Genomic DNA, 23,046 nt, shown 5'->3' on the forward strand with positions numbered 1-23,046 from the left:
ACAGGGCAGCGCTGCGCTATTACCATGGTGATTTTTGGTGGGCGGAGGGTGACGTGTCACATGGAGTGTGTGTGTGTGTGTGTGTGTGTGTGTGAGGGGAAGGAAGGGAGAGCGGGGGCATTTTGGAGCAAATAGAGGAACTGCAGCTCTGGTATTTTAGGCAAATGTTGGGCAATCGCAGAAAGACGGACAGAAATCGAAACAGGCAGACAGAGCAGAGAGAAGTTGGACTAGAGAGAGAGACATGGATACACACATTATGCCCACATGATCACTGTGATTGCTCAAGCCTCCGTGAAACATACCATGAGTGGGAAGTTCCAGTATATTAATATATTGGCTTTAATAATACAATATGTTTTTTTTTTTGTTTTTTTTTGCTCTGCTTCGTTATTATTATTACATGCTGTCGGTTAGTCATCTGACCATCTGAGCCGTGACAGCCAGTACCAGCATATCACATCACTCTATGACTCATCTCATCAGAGCCTCCCTTCCCACACATACACACATACACACACACATACACAGACACACACACCCCCACAGACACCACCCCCACTCTGTACCCCTCGGTCAAAGACGTTCTCTGTCTGTCTGACCTTGTGTCTGCTTGGGTCGCTGCTCCACTCTCCTGACCTGTGCGTGTGTGTGTGTGCGCGTGTGGACGTGTGTGTGTGTGTGGACGTGTGTGTGCGTGTGTGTGTGTGCGATGTAAATGCCTCGGAGCTCTATGCTCTCACTATCCAGTTAAAGCTGCTCTTAGGGGCACAAAGACCTTCTTTCATCCACTTACACTCACTCATAATCCATTTTACCCACTAGATCATCCGTGGATCATCCATAACAGATACGCGCGCACACTCACGCACACTCACACATATGCTCACACACACACTGAAGCAGGCAGTGTTGTCATGTAAGCAGGGCATTGACAGGCTTGCATACTTTTTCAGTGTCATGGCTCTATGGTACTTGAAGCAAAGACAATTAAAGCCATTAAACTATTAGACCGTTAATAAAATCATTACACTCTTTCATCGCTCCTTCTCTTTGCCCCCTCCAACCTCTCTCCTCTCCGTGCTTTCTCTCTTCCTCTCTGTGACAGCTGTTCTTGTGGGGGAGTCCTGTCTCTTCCCGCTGGGTTTTGTACCCTGGCTGAATCCTCTGTTTGGGCTGGCTCGCTGACCCTGTGTGTGTGTGTGTGGGTGGGTGTATGCGCAAATCCGTCTGGACATTGTTGCCCTGCCTGCCCCTCATCCCAGTGTCTTGCCTCATCTTGTGAATAGTGTGTTTCTGTACAGTATGTCTAAGTTTTACATGAAGTAGGACAGTGTGTTGTGATTGTGTGTGTGTGTTTTGTGTGTCGTTTGTGGGTATGTGTGTGTCAGGTTTGAAATCAAATCTATTGAGATCTCATCCCTGTGTGTGTGTGTGTGTGTTTAGAACTAGAATTTGGCTGGACACCTTGCTATCATGACATGCTTGACCTACATGTGTTGTTTTTCTTTGAGTATCAATGTACTAGCCAAGGTTGGACGAGGCTCATTGGACATGTAAATGATTTACCATTAGCTTTACTCTGTTGTCAGTCTGGCAGAAATAATAACACACTTAGAAGAGAGAAAATCTGCAGGCTTTTCTCAGCTCCCTCTCCCAGTAGGCTAATAGCCCAAGTAGCTGTTTTGGCTGGGCTGCCAACTCAAACTCAGGTCAGTCTGCACCCCAGCTTGCTATGAAGCATCCCATCCCTAAATCAACTCACTACCAAGACGTCAGTTGATAGACAGACAGACAGACAGACAGACAGACAGACAGACAGACAGACAGACAGACAGACAGATCAGATGAGGAATGTGTTCAAGCTCATGTCTCCTGTAGGGATGGTCCCAGGAATACCAAAAGGGGCAGCTGGTGTGTTTGTATGTGTGTCTGAGAGGGGGAGAGAGAGAGAGAGAGAGAAATGTAGGTCATCGGGTTTACTCGACATGCCAGTGTATGGTTGGCACGTGTGTGTAGTTTGATGAGCTGATGCCGCTTTGCCAAAGCAAAGTATAAATGGTTTGTGTCTGTGCTGTTTTATCAGCTGGCTAATTTCCATCTCATTAACATCTGACTGCCAAATGAAGACTCATGTTGCCACTGATGAATGAAAAAAGAATTTTGAAGATGAAAGAGACTTGGAGACTTGGATCTAGTGATTTGCATAAAAAATGTGCCCGGAGGCGCATGAATACATTATAAGACTCCTGTCTCTCTCTATCTCGCTCTCTCTGTAGGAAGGAGCAGAGCATTTTATCTCCAGTGAACTGCTGGAACCTGTTGCTGGTGCAGGTGAAGAGGGAAAGCCGGGACCACGCCACTCTGTCCGACCTCTACCTCAACAACATCATCCCCCGCTTTGCACAGGTCAGCGAGGACTCGGGACGCCTCTTCAAGAAGGTAACACACACACACACCATGGCTTTAGTCTGATGGGGGGACAAAGTGTGTTTTGATCTTGTCTTGCCTCCTATTGAGATTACCTGTATTGGTCTGGATCTGAATCTGAATATTGCAATATATTGATCACACCTCTTTCAAATGTTATTGCATATGCAAAAGGGTTTTTTGAAAGGATGTTTCTGGTAAATTGGTGCTCCTTACTGAGCATCAAACATTGGAGGAGGGTGAGAGAAAAATGGGAAGTGGGCCACTCTTCAGTCATCTCGACGGGTGGTTTAACTTGAGTAGGCAGAGGAACAAGCTTGTAAGGACTAAAAGGAAGAAAGAATAGTAGAGCAAGTACATAAATCAAATCTGGTTAGATTAAATGGTTGTTGAAAAAGTTTCTTCTTCTCTTGTAAATCATGGTTGTGAAAAATCCCGGTGAAATAGCATATTGTAAACACTTATGAAGTTGATGATGCATTTTATAATGAACAGAACAGATGGATAATATTGGCATTGTTTGAGAGCAGCTGTTGAGAGTAGCTATTTGTGAAATTATAGTCTTTCTCACAAAGCAGTGATTATTGATATCACATCAGTAACTGCAACCCAGTAGCCTAAATCCACATCAGCATTTTGCTCTGTCCATCCTACTCTCCAGCATCTGTTGTCTGTCTTGGCTGATTTAGTAACTGACAGCCAGTCACCTGATCCTCCGGCCCGGGGGAGAATGTGTTGTCTGTTTTATACAGTAGCCTCATTCTCGTCTCCTCTGATCTCTCCTTTGCATGTCTGAGGGAAAAGAGATGAGCCCGACTGAGGGAGAGAAGGAGGAACTCTGGGAGAATAACAAAGAGAGAAAGAACAGAGGGAACTGGGATAGAGAGGGGGCATCGCGAGAGGGCCAGGGAGAAATGTCTCTGGATCACAGCTTACTTCTAACCTTGTAGAGTGAGTTAAATACCAAGACTGAGTCTTCCCCTGGGAAACAGCCATTCATCTCCAGGCTGAACATTTTAGACCAAATACATAAACTGTGAGAGAAAGTGCATCACACAGTCAACAGGTACAGGCAGCAATTCTGTGTGTGCATGTTTGAGCTTTAGAGCTTCAGAGTGAGGACATTTTTGTGAAGTGAGGTCATTTTGGCCGGCCCTCACTTCTTTAAGGGGCTAGCGGTTAGGATTTGAGTGTAGGATTGAAGTTAGTATTAGGTTTAGGTTGGTGTTAGGGTTAAGGTAAGGAATCTAATGAAGAGGGTTAGGGAATGAATGTAGTCAGTTGAACGTCCTCACAAATACAGTAAGACAAACGTGTGTATGTGTGTGTGTAAGGCAAAATGAAGCAGCCTGTGTATGGAATGTCATGGCAGAGCCTGCTGATTTCCATCCTGATAGGCCGTCTTTGAACTCGGCTCAGTCTGATCACAGGCAATGAGAACACAAACACACACTTTAACCCTTGTTGTTTCACTGTCCCTGTGATACGCCAATGCAAAACAAACACATATTTTCTCTCTTTTTCTCTCCCTATCTCTCCCCCTCTTGGCTGAGCCACAGGCCAGTTGATTATTTCCAAATACTGTTGTTGTACTTTGGCATGAGCGCCGTCTCCATCATGTGTCCGGGTCATGCACAGACACCTATATGCATACACACAAATTGCTCTGATGGCTAATTAAGTAGATAATTAGTTAAATTAGAACACTTTCAGTCAGTGGCATAAAAACCAGCAGCACCAGGGGCTGTGGGTCTATAGTACACACACATGCCCGCGCACACATACACACACACACACACACACACACACAGACACACACACGCACATACACACTTGCACCACTCACAGGGATGCACAACCCATGATGGAGAACTCAACACATTCAGCTCACACACTTCCATCCACTGTGGTAAGTAGTGCAGAATGATGCTGTTTGCTCAGTGGGGGAGTGTGTGTGATGTCGTCAAGAGAGACTGTTCATTGACACAGAGAGAGCACTAATGAGTCCGACGGCTTTAATGAGTACACTCAGTCGGACTGTGAGGAGTTGAATTTGAACAAAAACTGACTCCAGAGGTACAAAACGAGCCGGAGAATAGACATCTGGACTAGCGTAGTGTTCTGTTTTCATTTTTTTGTTCCGTTTTCCTTGGCGGGTTTGTTGAGCCAGGCAGACAACCACAGACAGGGTAAAGGGTCCAAAGGTCAAGCCCCATGGCTGATAGATAGGAGGGTTCTGCCATGGCTGATTGCTTTTTGACTAGCTGTGGTCTGGTTGGTTGTCACCCAATACACGCCTCTTACAGCACTTAAGAGAGGGAAGGCGGGACAAGATCAGTTATCCTGTTACATCTTTTCTCTGCTCCACTCCCCTGAATCTTTCCTGTCTCTTTCTCTCTCCCTCCGTAATGTGTATCCCTCCATTCCTGACCTTCTCACTCTCTGTAATTCTCTTAAATAGATGAGTCATGCCTTATTCTGTCCTCTGTTCCTCCATGACCCTCAACCTTTTACCCAGCTCCCTCTGATCGCCTCTCCATCATCATGCAAACAGGCTCTCCTCCCTCCCTTTCCCTTCTCTTCCTCCTCCCTTTCTTCACCAGTCACCTTTCACCTTAGCACCCTCCCCCCGTTTACTAGCTCACCTCCTGACCCCCTCCTCCCCCACAGCCCCCCACCCACCACCACCCGCCCGCCTCCCTCTGTGCCCTCCTCTAGTAGAAGACAGATGCTCAACATGTGCTGGCGAAATCTGTTACTCCATCTTGCTTTCATTCCCCATCGCTTAGCTCATTTTCTCGATTGACTATCTGTCTCCTCTCTTTTGTCTTTCCTCCTTTATCGTCTCCCTTGCTTGTCCTCTGCTTCCTTTCACCTGTCTCCTGTTTGTTTGTGTGTGTGTGTGTCTTGTCTGTATTTATGTGTGTGCACAAACTGCTCCTAGCAGCTACCGCACATCTCTGTTTGCCTCATCAAAACCAATGTTCACTCCAGCGAATGGTGGACATTTTGTATTTGGTATAGTCCCAGTATAAGAAGAGGTGTGTGTGTGTGTGTGTGTGTGTGTGTGTGTGTGTGTGTGTGTGTGTGTGTGTGTGTGTGTGTGTGTGTGTGTGTGTGTGTGTGTGTGTGTGTGTGTGTGTGTGTGTGTGTGTGTGTGTGTGTGTGTGTGTGTGTGTGTGTGTGTGTGTGTGTGTGTGTGTGTGTGTGTGTGTGTGTGTGTGTGTGTGTGTGTGTGTGTGTGTGTGTGTGTGTGTGTGTGTGTGTGTGTGTGTGTGTGGTACACTTGTCTGAGTCTTCTGTGAAGTCATCAGTCAGTGTTGGCCTGCGACAGAGATGTCTGGAGAATGGTAGCGCCCTCATTACTCCCTGTCCTCCCTCTCTTCCTGTCTCACCCCCTCACCAAATCTCCCAACATGCCCCAGTGCATAAACCTAAACCTAAACCTTCTTCTCCTCTCCCTCGCTCTTTTGTCCTCTTGCCCTCTCTCTCTTGCTCTTTCTGCCTCCCTGCCATCATTTAGAAATCAGCCCATAGCTTTCAGCCTCTAACCCCTCATCCATCAAGTCCACTACCACCCTGCTCATTTATCTGGACTGGCAACTCCTCCATCCCTGTTCCGCTGGATAACTTGGTCCTGATGGATCGGCGGGGGGGCTGGATGGATGGAGAAATGGAGGGGCAGATCGATGTTGATAATGACTGGGACTATTTTTTTTAAGTTAATTTCTCTATCTTTTTCTCTTGTGTCTCCAGAGCAAAGAGGTCGGCATTCAGCTACAAGAGGATCTGATGAAAGTTCTCAATGAGCTATACACGGTAAGCGAAACACCTGCCATTACATCTACCATCTTACATACTAGTTCTGTAGTGATACCTTGTGTTCTGTGTAGCTTAATGGGTAGACGTTTGTTTCCCACCCATGCTAAAATGTGTGCATTCATGGCACTGTGTACTTCCTCATTGATTATGCAGTCCGGTTTGATGATTGATATTACAGCTGAAGGTCAGACGTCATCGCCGGCTGTCAGTTGTCTTGGTCTTCTCACGCTGTCAAGGGCATCATGGGTACTGGTTACACATGTCCAGGCTACTGCCAAAGCCCAAAGGCAGTCAGACTGCATTTCAGTGTGTGTGTCTGTGTGTGTGTAGGCAAGGTTTCCTACAGCAAGGTTCTGAACAGCAGACTTCCAACTGTATAGTTTAACTGCGGCCAGGCCCGTAAAAGCAAGTCTAATGCTGTAATTACAGTATATAGGAAGAGATAGAAATAGATCTAGCCTGACTGACGTGTGCACACACATACACACACACACTCACAGACAGACTGGTGTATGTGTCTCCAGTGTTGGGGGAGGAGACAGGCATTAGAGCAGAACAATATAATGACAGCTCTGGTGGTGGTCAGTGGAATAAGGCTGACACTGCACACACACTCAGTCGTTTCATGTGTTTAACTCTCATGACATATTTTACCACCCTGCGCAAGCACACATGTTGTATATTTGTGTGTATATGTGAGAATGAGGAGGCTGTGTGTGTGTGTGTGTGTGTGTGTGTGTGTTTGCGCAACATTCCCTGGCAGTGTTGTGGTATGCCAGCGCTCCAAGCCTCCATGGAACGTGGAGATTCAGACATTCCAACAAATCTGCCTGTAAAGTGTGTGTGTGTGTGTGTTTGTAAGAGAGAGAAAGAGAGAGAGGCTCACAGCTGCAGTGCTCCACTTTGTCTCCATGATGCTGACTGGTTTAATCCAGACAGACACTTTTGATCTGGAGCCAAAACTCAAGCAAGAGACGCAGCGGAACCCACACATCCACACTCGCCCACAAATCACACACACACACACACACACACACTCTCACGCGCTCTCCCTCTCCCTCTCTCTCTCTCTCCCCTCCCCCTCCCCCTCCAATCCCCACTCCTAGGTGATGAAGACGTACCACATGTACAACACTGACAGCATCAACGCCGAGTCCAAGCTGAAGGAGGCAGAGAAGCAGGAGGAGAAGCAGATGGGACGCTCGGGCCGGCAGGACGACCGACAGACGCCGCGCTCCCCGGACACCCTGGCCAGCGTCAAGACCGAGGAGAAACACGTACGACGCTCCAGTGTCAAGAAAATCGAGAAGATGAAGGAGAAGGTAAGCTGGGCAGGGCATGGTGGGGGAGGGGAAATGGAGGGCAACGATTAAGACAGGAAGGCTGGTTAAGGGGGAGGGCAGAATGGACAGCTTCACTCCACCAGAGTGTCCCACCTGTTGTCACGCTGACTTATGGTGTGTGTGTGTGTGTGTGTGTGTGTGTGTGTGTGTGTGTGTGTGTGTATATGCCTCTTATGAATGATGTATGAGTGCATGACTGGCTTATTGCTAACCTTGTCCACCACAGCTGGGGCCTGTCACAGCAACATGGTTCTCCACTTCTTATTATCCATAATCAATACTGGACCGTGTTCACTCTAACACCTATTATCCCTCTCCCTCCCTCCCTCTCCATTCTTTCTTTCTCTTTTCCTATTATTATGCGTCTTTGTTCCTTCTTTCCTGGCTTCTTTCATTCTTGAATGAATCTAATGACCTCTCTCCCTCTCTCTCTCTCTCACTCTATCAGAGGCAGGCTAAGTACACAGAGAACAAGCTGAAGGCCATCAAAGCCAGGAATGAGTACCTGCTAGCTCTGGAGGCCACCAACAGCTGTGTCTTCAAATATTACATCCACGACCTCTCCGACATCATTAACGTGAGTGTAAATGCACACTGTTACTCTTTGTGTGTATATATGTATATATATATATATATGTATATATCTCAATATTCCAGCGCACACCAGGATACTAGGATTGACACTATATTATTAACAGATTACATTAAAAACAAAAAGGTGTGAACTACGCGTTTCGCATGTTGCTTCATCAGATTCGCTCTGAATGTAATCTGTTAATAAAATAGTGTCAATCCTAATATCCTGGTGTGCGCTGGAATATAGATTTTTTGGTTTACTCTGGTTTGCCCTGCACCAGCTGGCTTTTTGGACAACATATATATATATATATATATATATGTGTGTGTCCCTCTGTCCCTGCGTTCTGGCCGAAGGTGGCCCCTCAGCCAGTCCCTTCACATTAATTTCAGTGCTTTCTTAATGAGGACCGCTCGCTGTGCACCATCCGCCTCTCTCTCTCTGTTTTCTCCTTCATCTCTCCGCCTCTCAACGCTCCTGCCATCAGAGCGGTGTTGTGTGGCACCACAGACAGGCAGCATGTGGCGGAGCCTCTGGCTGGAAGAGCAGCAGGGAACAACACTTCACTCCCTGCTGGATTGATGGACCAATGAACCGCGGATTATCATTCTCTCACTCTGCTGATTGATGGCACTGACACACTTTTTGATTAAATTGTGCTCTGGTGGAAAGTCAATGGTGTTCAATATGTTAGCTCATTGTATGAGTTATGAATTTTGTCTGCTGTACCTGCCCGTGCGTGTTCATATTTTTTCCATGTTGTTTTACCCTGTTACCAGTATGGTATGGTTTTACTAGAGACAATGCTACCATGAAGGGTGTGAAGAAGGGCAAAGGGTTTTCAAGGAGGCAAATAGTAGAAAATGAAGGAGAGAATGATATCACAGACACCACTGTTGAAACTTTGGGGAATGATGTATCTCACCACCATGTTCCGGCAATTTTGAAATTACCTCAGTTACCCCAAGGGGGACACTACTGTTTTTTTGTCCATGTGTCATGTGTGACATCTCAAACACCGCAGATTGGACTTTCATGAAACTTGGGGAAATGATGCATCTGAACACAGCACTCCAGCATTTTCAAAATTACACTGATTAGCTCATGGGAGGACCCTACAATTACAGGTCAAAACTAGGTGACATAACTGTTACTCATGGGCATTGAGGGGGACTGCATCTCTCTTTTGCATTGAAAGTGATTCCTCTCCGTAAATTTCTACTACTGACTATTAACATGCCATGCTGTGTGTGTGTGTTTGACAGTGCTGTGACCTGGGCTACCACGCCAGCCTGCACCGCGCCCTGAGGACCTACCTATCTGCGGAGCTGAACGTAGAGGCGTCCAAACACACCGGCCTGGAGACACTGGAGGGAGCCGCCGAGAGTCTGGAGCCCAACGGGGACAAACAGAAACTGATGGAGACCTACAACAACGTCTTCTGCCCTCCAGTCCGCTTCGACTTCCAGTCCCACATGGGAGACACGGTACAGTGCTGGGAGGGGTAGAGTGTTTGTGTGTGTGTGTGTGTGTGTGTGTGTGTGTGAGGGAGTGAGGGAGTGAGTGCACTTGTACTTAAGTGTGTGTAACATAGAAGAAGTGTTCTAATGAAAAATGCTAGATATCTATTTTGGAAAAAAAACATCAATCCCTTAAATTCATCATGAAATACCTCTAAACTATAGAGAATCCAGTTTGCAATTTTGTATGTATGTTGGACTGTATTTTTGTGATATGCATGCTGAAGTTGTTAACTGCCTCCGTGTTTCCACGTGTGTGTGTGTGTGTGTGTGTGTGTGTGTGTGTGTGTGTGTGTAGATGGGTGTGATGTGTGCCCAGCAGCCATTGGAGAGCGAGCTGCTCCAGAGGTGTCAGCAGCTCCAGTCCCGCCTCTCCACCCTCAAGATCGAGAATGAAGAGGTCAGACCTGCTCTCTCTGCTACCTCATTACCCCATCCTCCTGTGTCTCTCTCCTCCACCTCATCACTGTATAATAGTAATCCTCTCTCCTCCACCTCATCACTCCATCCCCTACAGCTGTCCATCTGTCTTCTCCACTTCATCTTTCAGCTATACATTCCATCCCTTGTGTTCTCCCCATCATCTTACTCTCCTCATCCACGTCTCACCCGTATATTTATCCCGCTGTTTATTACAGCTTTTGTCTAATGTTTTAACTCATCTTCTCTACTGCCCGCCCAGGTGAAGAAGACCATGGAGGCCACTCTCTCCACCATCCAGGACATGGTGACGGTGGAGGACTATGACGTCTCCGAGTGCTTCCACCACAGCAACAGCATGGAGTCGGTCAAGTCCACTGTCAGCGAATCCTATCTCAGCAAGCCCAGCCTGGCCAAGCGACGGGCCAATCAGCAGGAGACTGAGCAGTTTTACTTCACGGTTAGAGCCAATCACACGGATACACATTCTCTGAATTCTCAACGCTTAGCCGATTTCCTTGGCGTGTTAGTGGATTATAACCTCTAGTCATACGCTTTACTGTAGTTATATTATGGCCATAAACTGCTCTCATTATGACTCCAGTATGTGTGTGTTTTTTCTGTTGTAGAAGCTGAAGGAGTTTCTGGAAGGCAGGAACCTGATCACTAAGCTGGAGGCCAAGCATGACCTCATCCAGAAGACCCTGGGAGAGAGTGAGTTAAACTGTCATAGTGTCCTTCATATCTTACAGACATCCTCCCTGTGTCCTGTGTGTGTGTGTGTGTGTGTGTGTGTTTGTGTGTGTGTCTGTGTGTGTCTGTGTGAGGGCTCACAGTAGGAGGGTGCTGGATTGAGGAAGGGCCTGGTGCCCAGAGACCGAATAGAGAACAAGCTGGAGAGATGAGTCGCGTGCTGGGACACACAAGGACCCACGCAGGGGAGCAGGATGAGTCTAGCTGTGTGTGTGTGTGTGTGGAGGGCTAAGTCACAGTAGCAGGGCCATATGTGGATGCAGCTGTGTGTTTAAGGGTGTGGGGGTTCCTCTGGACTGAATGTGTATCTGGAGCTCAGCGTCTCACCGGAAAACCTTTCCTGAAATTGTGTGTGTATGGATTTAGCGGGAAGTTGGTGTCTCTGTTTTTGTCCAGCTGTGGTCATTTCCTCATGTGTCTTGCTCCTACTATAACGCTCTCCCTCTCTCCCTCTCTCTGTCTCTCTCTCTCTCTCTCTCTCTCTCTCTCTCCTTTCATCCCCTCCCTTTCTCTCTCTCCCCTCCCCCTCTTCCTGTCTCTCCCTCCTTTAGGTCAGAAGACTGACTGTTGCCTTGCCAGGTAGGTGTGGTGAAGGAAGGAAATAGGCTCTCTCTCTCTCTTTCTCTCTCTCTCACTCACACACACACACACACACACACACACACACCCTCGTGTAGATACCATAGCAGCATTTAAGCTTGATTTGTTGGCAGCCAAGGGTATTATTTTCCTTGTCACTGTTTATAGATATTCTCAACACGTGTGCATATGTGCCTGTGTATACAAATAGAGCGTTACCAGAGTTGTGTGTATAAATAGACTCTCTCTGGAGACATAATGACAGAGTACCGTTTCTCTCTTCTACTCTCTCCCCCCTCTCTCTCTCTCTCTCTCTATGTAGTGGACGGAGAAACTCTGCAGTACGGAAGCAGGTAATTATCTGTCCTTGAGTGTGTATGTTTGTGCCTGAGTGGCTGTTAGCCTCTCCGTCAGTCACTGTAGCTTTGTTGCTAACTCAAGCCACATGTTTTCTCACTGTAGCCCCCACCCACAGGAAGTACGGCACCTACATGTTGATAGCATTTTGGTCATTATCACCATAACACACAACACACTCATGTCTTTTATCCAGGTACACATATATATATACATGTATACAGTATAACATAATTATTACCATCTCTTTGATAGTTCCTATGCCATTTTGCTCTGATGCCAACTGAAACAATACATTGGTGATCAAAATACCCACTTCATTGGGGAATCTAATGTGTGGCTCCCCCTTGTGGGTGGCTTGTGCCATCGCCATCAACTATCACCGGAGAAATCATACAATTTTTCATTTCAAATGATAGTCAGGTTTGAGCATATTAAAACCACAATGGGTTCCACACAGCAATGGCTAGGCTACATGTACCAAGCGCACACTATGGCCCCCGTTCCCCGGCCTCACCTCCCAGTGCTTTCTGGAAAGCCTAAACAAACAAAGGGAATAGAAAAGGAGCTGTCTCCTAGCAACAGCTGGGTACTGCGCCCACCCTCTCTCCCCACTTCACCACCATGCCTGATACCCATTCCTCGCTACATGTGTGTGCACCGATGCATGTACGTGTGCAGACGCGTGTGCAGAAATCCTGCTGACAAGAAGTGTGCCGGGCTTTCTTTTATTTCCATACCCGTCTCCTGCCCTCTCCTTCCGTCGGGACTAATCCCTCTCTTCCCTCCTCTGTTTAGGACTCGGGTCAGGGCATCCCACTGATGGTTGAGAGCTGCATCCGCTTCATCAGTCGCCATGGTGAGGAAATTCTCCAGCGTAGCGATTGGTTTAACATCAGGTGTCCTGTGCGCTGATTGGTTATGCTGTTATGTCAAGTGTGATTGGTTGTGGACAAAATTAAACTGCTAATTTCACCAGTAGTGCTTACCTGAAGCTATAAAGATGCAAGATCTTCAGGCCTATTTATTAAAATGTGTGTGGGGACTCCTGTATTCCAACAATACTTAGAACAAATGTGTTTGTGTGTGTAGGACTGCAGCATGAGGGCATCTTCAGAGTGTCAGGCTCTCAGGTGGAAGTCAACGATATCAAGAATGCCTTCGAGAGAGGTAGGACTAAACCATCCAGCAGGCAACAGGAGCATTTTAATCAGAATGTGTTTTGTCCAGGACTTTATTGTCCTTCCTAATCTCTGTTACTCCCTCTTACCGCTGGAAGATTAAATACCGATCAGAATGTGTTTTGTCCCGTTCTTTGTCTTTCCTAATCTCTGTTACTCCCTCTTCCCTCCCTTCTTTGTTTTCTTGTCTGGCTGTAGGTGAGGACCCGTTGGCGGGGGACCAGAATGACCACGACATGGACTCCATCGCTGGCGTCCTGAAGCTCTATTTCAGAGGACTGGACCACGCCCTCTTCCCAAAGGAAGTCTTCCACGACCTCATATCCTGTGTCTGTGAGTGTCACATCCTCTGTCTCTGTGTGTGAGAGTGTGTGTGTGTGTGTGCCTGAGTGAGTAATCTCATGCGTATCATGGGTATTTCATCTTCCAGCGATGGAGAGCCTCCAGGAGAGGGCAGTCCACATTAAGAAAGTTCTTCAGTCTCTGCCAAGCAAAACTCTCATCATCATGAGATACCTGTTCGCCTTCCTCAACCAGTAAGTAGCAGGACAGACAAACATTTTGCTCTCAGGTAGTGATTGTGACCAAGGGCTATTCAAGGTATCAAATGTGACTCACCGCGCCTTTGCTTTGTTTGTTCTTGTGGGTGCGTAGGTACAAAATCGAAATTCTTACCAAGATCATATTCTTCTTGACATATTTATTGTATAAAGTGAAAATGTTGTGGCCTACCCTAGGCTCAGGATATATTTATTGCAATTTATACAATAAATATGTCAAGAAGAATATGATCTTGTGGAAAAATTTTGATTTATTAGTGTGGGTCCTATGCATTCTTAGGCCTATATTGAAAGTTTGCATACATATAAAACCTATTACATGACATACAGGGAGTAGACAAAATAGCAACTCAGCACATGAAAAAGGACTTCAACTTTGAAGTAACTAAATCACAATTACAAAGAATTATAATCTTCTCAAAGGTCTTTGCTGAAAACATATTTTTTGTGCTAATTTGGTGCAGTATTTATTGAATATATGCAATGTACTGTAAAAGTTCAGTTTTAGACACACAGACACACAATCCATACTTTACAATCCATCCCTAAAATCCATGACAAAGCCCTCTAGTATAAGGAGGTAGAATGAGGGGAGAGGGGGGTAAAGGAGGGGATGAGTGACAAAAAGAAGTGGGATGTGGGTGAGTTGAAACTTGAGACCCCTGGGTAAACGAAGTGGTCCCAGACAACTCATGTGAAGACAGAAAGGGAGCTTCTCCTTTTGGTTAAGTGATTTACCGTGACCCCGGTGCTCACACAGAAATACACACACACACATCATCACAATCTCTCCGTCCCACAGCTCACAAATGAGGTGATGTATGGGTACCAGCTGGTTTAGACATTACTATTTTTCCCTCCTGCAATCCAACACACATATACACACACAGCTTATTCACAAGGTGGGAGTAACGGTACAAATGGCGTGTCGCGGTTATTTATGTGCATAGTCGGTTTTGTTGATGTGAGAAAGAGAGGGATGAGAGAATGGGCTCTAAACGACTTTGCCCCCCCCTCTTTTTTTTCACCCAGCCTGTCTCAGTACAGCGAGGAGAACATGATGGACCCCTACAACCTGGCCATCTGTTTCGGCCCCACCCTCATGTCTGTCCCCGAGGGTCACGACCAGGTCTCCTGCCAGGCCCACGTCAATGAGCTCATCAAGACCATCATCATCCACCACGACAGCATCTTCCCCGGGCCGCAGGACCTGCAGGGCCCCGTCTACACCATCCCCGGGGCGGGAGACGACTTCTGGTGAGGGAGGGGGTCCAGTAGGAGAGTGTGTGTGAAAGAGAGAGAGAGAGATGACAGGAGAGTTTGAGCCATCAGTTGGGTAGGGAAGGAACTGGGGCCCAGCTAAAGAAGGGAAGGGGGTTAAGAGCAGTAGGAGAGATGGGGGTGTCTCGGTCAGACAAGTTATCTGACGCGAGGGGGTTCGGAGATGGGGGGGGGGAGTTTGGGTGGGAGGGGGTCGGTGGAGGAGAAGGAGGTGGTGGAGATGGGTCAGAAGGGCTTGATTTAGGGGCTGCTGCGGAGTGATGGGGGGCTCAGCTTGTCCGCTCCGGTCTGGGCCAGGGGGCCATGAGGATCAGCTTACCCTCCGTCACACAGGAGATTAAAGTACCGCCTGACCGCATCAGCCTGGGAGAGCCCAGCACACACACACACACATAAACACACTCCCATGCACACAACAACCAACTTCCAATTTTACTGTAACAAGCCTTGGGACCAGTTATTATGATTACTGCTAGTCAGTGCAGTTACTCAGAACATAAGTCCCACTCTTAGAGGAACGACTCTCCTAATCTCTGCTGTAGAGAGTGTATGACAGAATAGATTATCACACTGGCACGGCTTGGCTTTGATGCTCCCAAGCCCAGTTCTCATAACACTTCAAAGCAGAGCGTAGGAGAGCTCATCTTACACACACACACGCACACACACTGAGAAAGATAGCCCATTTTGAACAAAAATGTTATTGTGAGGAGTGCACAAGTTCGCTAGACGGTTATGATCTCAGCACCAAGCAGTGCTGGGGTGTGTGTGAGCTTAGGCGACTGAATAGAGGAACATGAGGTCAGGCTGTGAGTCATCAACACATGTAGCCAGTCAGTCTCAAACCTCTGTTTATCTGTGTCTTCTAACCTCCTCTGCCCTCTGTGTCTACCTCAGTGACAGTCCACACTGTGAGCCCCCCCTAGTGGAAGAGCCTGCGCCTGACACTGTCTCTGTCAGCCACAACAGCGATGACGGTGCATAACACACACACACACACACACACACACACACACACACAGAAAACCTTCATGAAGCCAGTTTTCTCCTCTCACCATGGATCTCACCCTGCTTTTCTCAGCTATTACTGTGCTTCTGTCTCTAACCTGTTTAGACCAACTCATACCTTGCTCCCAGTAAATTGTTAATTATGCTGCTTTGTTACTGCTCAGCAATTTTAACATCTGTACAATCACCAGTTATAGCAGCACTAACCTGCTTGGCACTAATCTGGCTTCCCCTCTTTCCCACCTCCCCTTTCGCTCTTATTTTTTGCTGCCCCCGCTTCTCTGTTACTCTCTGTCTCTATCCACCATTCTCTGAATCTCAGGCTCCTTGGCTGTTTCAGAGTCAGACCCAATCGAAGCCATCGCTCGGTTCGACTACTCCGGCCGGACCAATCGGGAGCTATCGTTTAAGAAGGGCGCTTCTCTCCTCCTGTTCCAGCGAGCCTCTGACGACTGGTGGGAGGGGCGACACAACGGAGTGGATGGGCTGGTGCCGCATCAGTACATCGTGGTCCAAGACATGTAAGATATATTCCACACACAGTGACCACTTCTATATATGAGAAATAGATGTAGCCTCTTATTGTTCATTCCTATAGTGCAGCCTGAAGCCAGTTTTCATAACAGTCATTCTACTGTGGCCAGTTTGGATGTGTATGTCAAGAGCCTGAATTTGGTTTGGGCAGTCAGAAATAATGTAACACTACTAGCATCAGGCCTGTAGTCAGCTCTGCCTTTCAGAAGTAATGTATTAACATGAGAGTCCATCCCTGCTGTGCTGGGATGGACGAGGGTTAAGTTATTCTTTACTGGCATTAGATTAGCATTTGTGTGTGTTGGAACTGGTTAGGACAATATTCATCCTGTTCCACTGAAACTTGGCTTCACCGAAAACAACCGCTTCCTGGCTCACTAGTACTGACTAGTAGAAGCCAATATGTAATCTATCCACCTGCACAGTACGTTATGTGTTATTTGAGACTAGATACATGGGAGTAAATTATATCCCACCTAGCCTATAATTATAGTAGACTGTATTCTACTGGGTTGTCTCAGGTCTGACGGGGGCCGGGGCAGTCCGAAGCCTGACGTGGAGTCCAGGGACATGCTGGAGGAGAGAGTGTCCACTAGAGGCAGCGCTGCCTCTCCTACTGGAGCCCATGTGGCTGACATCTACCTAGCCAACCTGAACAAGTAGGCTCACACACACACATACAGAGTATTTGTATTATAGAGTTTCAGTTTCAACAACAGCACTGACCGACCATTTGAACAGAGTCAAAACAAGACTGTCATGGATGGAAACAGTATCACTGAATACTTCTCTCGTTCAGGATGAGGAAGCGTCCGGAGTCTGGGAGCATCCGAAGAACATTCCGGGGCTCCGAGAGTGAAAGCACGAGTCCAGGAGCCAGCGGAGCGGGAGGAGGGGTGAGAACGGCCTCTCTTCCTGTCGGGGGGGCCCTGGTGAAAGAGACCGGAGACAAACGACCCGTCAGCGCTCACAGCATCCTGAACTCAGTCACACGCCACTCCTCACTCAAGACCAAGGTACTGTCAAAAAGTTAGTGTAGTGGATGGAATGTTTTGCTGTATCTGGTAAACTGCTGTTAAGAGCGTTTTTAATTTATTGTGAGCCCATTCTGAACGCTTAGGTGGAGAGTCCGCAGTTACGCAAGACAACTGCAGCAGGGCGCTCCAAGAGCTTCAGCAACCACAGACCACTGGACCCTGAGGTCATCGCCCAGGTGGAGCACAGCTCACAGGTACCACTCTCACCTCGCAGTTCAAGCATATCCCTATCTGTATCTTTGTGTGTGCACAAGCTAATGTTCACTGTATGTCTGCCTCCTGTGTCGCAGGACATCGAGGCAGCGATGAGCTCTGCCCTGAGCGAGCTGAGGGAGTTGGAGAGACAGAGCACTTCCAAACACACACATGCGCCCGACGTGGTCCTGGACACACTGGAGCAGCTGAAAGGTGTGTGCGGTGGTGGTGGAGGAGGAGGCGGGGCCTCGGAGCCCTCCAGTCCGCTTCACTCCCGTCTGCTGCGGGACAGCGAGGGGAGCTCCACGCACGGCCACCCGCTTCAGCGCAGCGCCTCCTCCGCCAGCGACGTTCCCTCGTCCTTCCGGCCCGCCAAGAGCCAGCCGCGGAGCCCGCTGCCCTCCGCCACTTCCCCCTCTCTCTCCTCCTCCTCCCTGTCCTCCTCCGTGCCCTCCTTCAGAGAGCCACGCCCCCCGGCCACCAGGCCCAAGCCGGTGGTGTTCCCGAAGGGCGGAGGGGGAGGCAGCCCCGCCATGGGCTCCCCGACCTCCACCATACCCCTGACGCCGCCTCCTCCGCCCCCGCCACACACACACTCTCTCCCGCACACCCCTCCTCCTCCACCTCCGCCCCAGTCTAACGACAAGTCCTGTCCAGCTTAGGACCCCCTCACTACCACCACCCCGGCCCAAATCTGAACCCCCAAAACCGATCCTTGCATCCTGTTAGATTCTTATAGCTCTTCCCCCAGGTGCTGAAAGCACTTCACTTATTTCACATAGGACCACCTAACCCACTACCCATGTGTAGCATTCACTTATCGGTGTCCAGACAAGTTCTCTGACCCCCTGTTCCCTTTGGACTGTTAGGAGTCTTCTCTGCCCCCTCCTGCCAGCTCTGATCACTACAGGTCAGCTATCACACAGCCTAGATTAGAAAACACTCTTCACTGGGATCTCCTCTCTTCTCCTTTCCTCCCCTCCGCTCTCCTTTCCTCCCCTGTCTTCTCCCCTCCTTATGCCACCTCAGAGATTCCAGGGATCACTGGATTCAAACCCACACACAAGGGAACAGGACTCAGGATGGACACATACAGACCTACAGCACCTGGAGCCTACATTCACTAGTTTGTGATGCTTGAGAGTGAGTTTGTGTGGGCGTGCACGAGTTTTACTTACCTTTACACACAGATCTGAGTGAGGAACAAAGAGCACTGTTTGATTTTGTATAGAAGATGGGACAGTTACTTTTAAGACCCCCTTGACTACAGGACTGGAATTGAGTGTTTTATTCCTGAGAATAGACTGTGAAATGCTAAGCTCTCTTAATCTCTCTGTACAAACTCAATACACTGACTTGCTGCTTCAAACGTGTGAAGACTGGAGAGAAATATGGATGCTTGGCTGGATGAGAAGAAGGAAGAGGCAAAAACTAAAAAAACTGGGCCAAATATCAGTGTAACGTGTGTGATTAAGAGCTTTCATCTTCTCTCTTACTCCAGTGTTCTCTTGCTAACTGAACACAATGCCGATTCTTTCTATTACTGCTCGTTACTAGCATCATAACAGGAGCATAACAAGGTGTTCTCCAATACCTAACAGTAATTCTGAATCCATAGCAATAAAAATAATAAAAGCTGGCAGTTTGAGGCATTACGCAGCTTCTCTCCTGCAGCTCTATTAGTGTGTAGAGGACCGTTGAAACCCAGCATTTATATATGTAATGTTGGAATGTACACATACACACACACACACATTCCCCAAAGCTGTGTGTGTTGGTGTTCTGTGGCAGCTAAACGCCTTTCAGGTTTTCCTTGCATGCTGGGGCCACAGACAGCAGCCATAGTGGCAAGCTGGCTGATTGCATCAGTAATATTTATCTATCAACAGGTCAAATACAGCTCTAGGACACTTGGAATAAAATTATAGCTTGCTCCTCTATCTATATACTTCAGACTTAACAGCAAAAAGGGTTTTATTATTCTAATGGTGTGTATGTATGTTTAATAATCATGATATGATAACTGGAAGCATGGAGCTGAGGATCTTCCTGAGTGTGTTTAGATAGAAGCACAACCAACCGCCTCATCCAATGCATTCTTAAACAAAGATTACTTTTATTATTACTTTTTTTTCCCAGTTGTTTATTAATGCTCAGAATCTATAATGGTGAAATGTTGAATTGTGTAGCCGTCTGGGTGTGTGCACGTGTTTGTGCGCCTGTGTGAGCATGCGTGTATGTATGTATGCATGCGTGTGAGGGTGTGTGTGTGTGTGTGTGTGTGTGTGCGTGCACGTTCACGCCCAGGTGTGACACCCCCCCCCCCACCAACCCCCACCCAACCTTGTAGCTAACAGATCTTAGGGTACACCTCTCATCATAAAGGGAACAGCAGCTGTCTGGAGGTGAGGAAAGGAAAAACACTGTTCAGTAGAGTTCAGCACTTCCTCATGTGTTGAAATAACATGCACTGTGCCCATGTGACCAGATAAATGACCAGCAGGGATACCCGACATACTCCCTTGTCTCCAGTCACTGCTCTACCAACACCAGTGGCAGACCAGCTTTAACTGCAAAGAGGAATAACCCACAACTCCAGGGAACTAAACTATAGGAGCTCAGAGAAACCCAGAAGGGAGAATAGAGTTTACCAAGACATCATCTTGTATCATCTTCTCTCTATTCTCTCTCCTCATCCAGACCTGGGCAAAACTAGATATGACAATGAATTCACAGATGTCAATAAGTTGGGGAATATTTTGATTCATTTTGCAAACACTGACACGGCTTCAAAAGAGGACACTTGCCTAACTAAATGAAGCCTTCCTCGTCGTATTTCACGTTTTCAAAAGGTATAGAACTGTTTTTCACCTTTACCAGGTCTGTCCTCCTATTCCCCTCTGTCCACCTGGTACCTTGTGCCCTTTTTCCCTTCTGACCCTCTCTTTCCTCTCCTCCCCAACCCTTACTCCTCCTTCCCAGGTATACATACTTCATTCCTGTACGCTCTCTACCAGGTAATGGATTATTGTTATTGTTAAGGTTTTTATCTCTGTATACTGTATGTGTATTACCTGATGTATTTGTGTTGCTCTTACCTCATCATGACAACTGGAGGGATTGTGTCCGTGTGTGTGTTCTGCGGTGAGTGATTAAGTGCAGAGACATTAACTCACCTTATACGCACACATGCACACACACACACACAGACATGCATGTGGGTGGTTGGTGTGTTTTGTCCCAGCTGTGCTGTGAAGGAGCTGGGACCCTCTTGTTTCCATGCCACCTGTCAGTTTGATCTCAAATCAATCATCGTGCACTTGAACGACTTGGCTTGCGTGTGGACTGACTGAGTGGGGATGATCTGTCGGAATTGAATATTGTTAAATATGCATTTTTGTGTCCATTTGAAAACAGCAGAACTAAAAAAAAGACTGTAATGTCAAATCTATTTATAGTTGTCTCTGTATTACTGGAGAATCCTGTGTTCAGATGTACTTTGTATATACAATGTTGTACATTACAGAGGTACACTCTTTTTTTTGGTACAATATTGTACAGTAATAGCAATAGTAGTTTAATCAAATAGGCCTTATATAATTCTATGTGTAGTTCTTGTAGTAGATATGTTTTTTTTTTTTTTAATAAACATTGCTTGCTATAAAGATTTTTGCCTTGGTCTGATGATGGTTATAACAGTAAAGAGAATTTTTTATTCCAGAAAATCTTCCATGATCATATCGATGATAAAGATAATACAATACTAAATTTGGTATCTGTCGAAAATATGTAATTAGTCATAGTCTTTGTCCCATGAATCCGAGCCCCACACAAGGTTGAATCACTTATTGCACTTTGCAATAAAATCATGAAACTTCATATACACAGTACAGATTAGAAGAATTAGTAGAAATATTAGTCTACCAGAGGGGGCACTATACTGTTATAATGTGTGGGACTGTATTTTCTTGAACACAGGCCAAGTCATTGTAAGTGACTGAGTCAAACATTAGAACAACAGACACCTTGAGGCAGTTTGGCAAAGCCTTTGAATCCTACTTTGGGGTGGCAGGTTGTAATATAGAGGCAGACCAGTGACTGAAGACTGGTTTGAGTCCAAGCCCTGATAAAAGGTTTTCCACCTGTGAACTGACAACTGGAGGGCGGCTGCATTACATGTACAGTTCCACCCAAATGCCCTTGAGCAAGGCAATGACACAGGTGAGCCTATGCTCTGATTTCACTGATGTAATGCATATGTGTAAGAGTGTGTGTGTGAGTGAGAGAGAGAGCGAGAGAGAGAGAGAGAGAGTGTGTGTCGAGGGATGTGCCCTCTCTAAGAGCCATGTGTAAATTAACCAATAAGTAATAATTTTGTTCTTCAGCACTGAGACAGCTTCTGTTGAACTCCGATAACCTACCAGAAATATAGATCGGGGCACCATGGGATTGTGAGTTACTGTAATGATGTTTTTAGTTATTTTGCCACGTTGTTATCATACCACTTCTACCAAGTCACTATTTGAAAGGTTAATGTGGAGTAAGGATAGCCATACCTGTGTCAAGCTTCAAAACTATTTGAAAAACTGTAGGAGGTATTCATTTTCTCAACTCTTAACCTAGCTTCCCCATGTGGCCAATTGACGTCATATTCAGATTGCATATCGACCTGATTTAGCTATAGGGGATTTACCATCCCCTATCATGTTCAGGTTCACAGCATCTCGCCTCACAGCAAATTAAGTGACTGGAGGAAAAAACAAACAGTGAAAAAATCAGGCGGAACTGGAAAAAACAGCTAGAACGGTTTAAGAACCACTTCGCTTATATCCCAGAGGACAATAAACTGTCCAGTCATCCTCGTCTATTTCTTTATTTCTGTGTATGGCAGCTTTACATATAGGCCTATCTACACTTTTGCCTAAAATACTGTTGCCTGAACAAGTTCCTTTGTATTCCTATCAAACTGTATGGCCGGCCTAAAGGTAATGTTTTTGTTTTTTTTAATAATGATTCTCAGTGGTTCATATCTACAACCCAGTGGTTCCCAAAATGGGAGCGTTTGGGGCCGCCTAGGGGTCCCCAGACCAGCTTAATTTAAGTAGGCTATTAGCTTATTTCACTACGTAGACGTTAGCACAGTGAGACAATGTATAAAGATGACTGTTTTCATCATAGGTTTCATTGTCTGTTGGTAACTATCCACCTACAGACACGAATAAACTACCAAGTCAAAACTGGCAACACGAATCTTCTCAGTTCCTTGGGATGCAATCTTGTTAAATGGGTCTGATACAGTGTGTGTGTGTGTGTGTGTGTGTGTGTGTGTGTGTAACACTGCAGTTAGCCGTGCATCAGCTAACACTACTAGGAAGTAAAGGCGAAAATGAAACTTGTTTGCACGTTACACTTTGTATCTGTTTCCGCCATCTTTTCCAGAGTCCGCCCA

General features: G+C 46.8%; 1 protein-coding gene across 5 annotated transcripts; it reads left to right on the forward strand.

Annotated features, from left to right (window-relative positions):
* Positions 1-2,283: 2,283 nt before the first annotated feature.
* srgap2 (SLIT-ROBO Rho GTPase activating protein 2) lies at positions 2,284-21,213 on the forward strand. 5 transcript variants are annotated; one of them, XM_071517797.1, is made up of 22 exons: positions 2,284-2,442; positions 6,187-6,249; positions 7,359-7,574; positions 8,044-8,178; positions 9,438-9,659; positions 9,991-10,092; positions 10,375-10,572; positions 10,742-10,826; positions 11,417-11,444; positions 11,767-11,797; positions 12,600-12,660; positions 12,894-12,971; positions 13,181-13,315; positions 13,413-13,518; positions 14,575-14,799; positions 15,721-15,800; positions 16,172-16,352; positions 16,887-17,024; positions 17,165-17,381; positions 17,486-17,578; positions 17,693-17,991; positions 18,058-21,213. In XM_071517797.1, the coding sequence occupies exons 2-22, from the start codon at positions 6,223-6,225 to the stop codon at positions 18,257-18,259; spliced, it is 2,859 nt and encodes a 952-aa protein (XP_071373898.1). In that variant the 5' UTR covers positions 2,284-2,442; positions 6,187-6,222; the 3' UTR covers positions 18,260-21,213. The 5 variants fall into 5 exon arrangements, with proteins under 5 accessions (XP_071373898.1, XP_071373897.1, XP_071373896.1 ...); XM_071517796.1 differs by having other exon boundaries at positions 8,044-8,172; XM_071517795.1 differs by having other exon boundaries at positions 8,044-8,172; positions 16,154-16,352; positions 17,486-17,596; positions 17,702-21,213.
* The last annotated feature ends 1,833 nt before the right edge of the window (positions 21,214-23,046 follow it).

Source organism: Centroberyx affinis, unplaced genomic scaffold, assembly GCF_046629955.1.
Source record: "Centroberyx affinis isolate AG114_WGS23_722 - 3 ecotype Tasmania unplaced genomic scaffold, CSIRO-AGI_Caff_v1 ptg000522l_1, whole genome shotgun sequence".
Lineage (NCBI taxonomy): Eukaryota > Metazoa > Chordata > Actinopteri > Beryciformes > Berycidae > Centroberyx > Centroberyx affinis.

What these genes read in the sequence shown, in the direction of transcription:
- srgap2 (XM_071517793.1), top strand. Translation starts at nt 6,223, where the DNA reads ATGAAAGTTCTCAATGAGCTATACACG. An exon ending in CCGCTTCATCAGTCGCCATG is followed by an intron (nt 12,661 to 12,893) that starts GTGAGGAAATTC and finishes TTGTGTGTGTAG; the next exon opens with GACTGCAGCATGAGGGCATC. An exon ending in CAGCCACAACAGCGATGACG is followed by an intron (nt 15,801 to 16,153) that starts GTGCATAACACA and finishes TCTGAATCTCAG; the next exon opens with GCTCCTTGGCTGTTTCAGAG.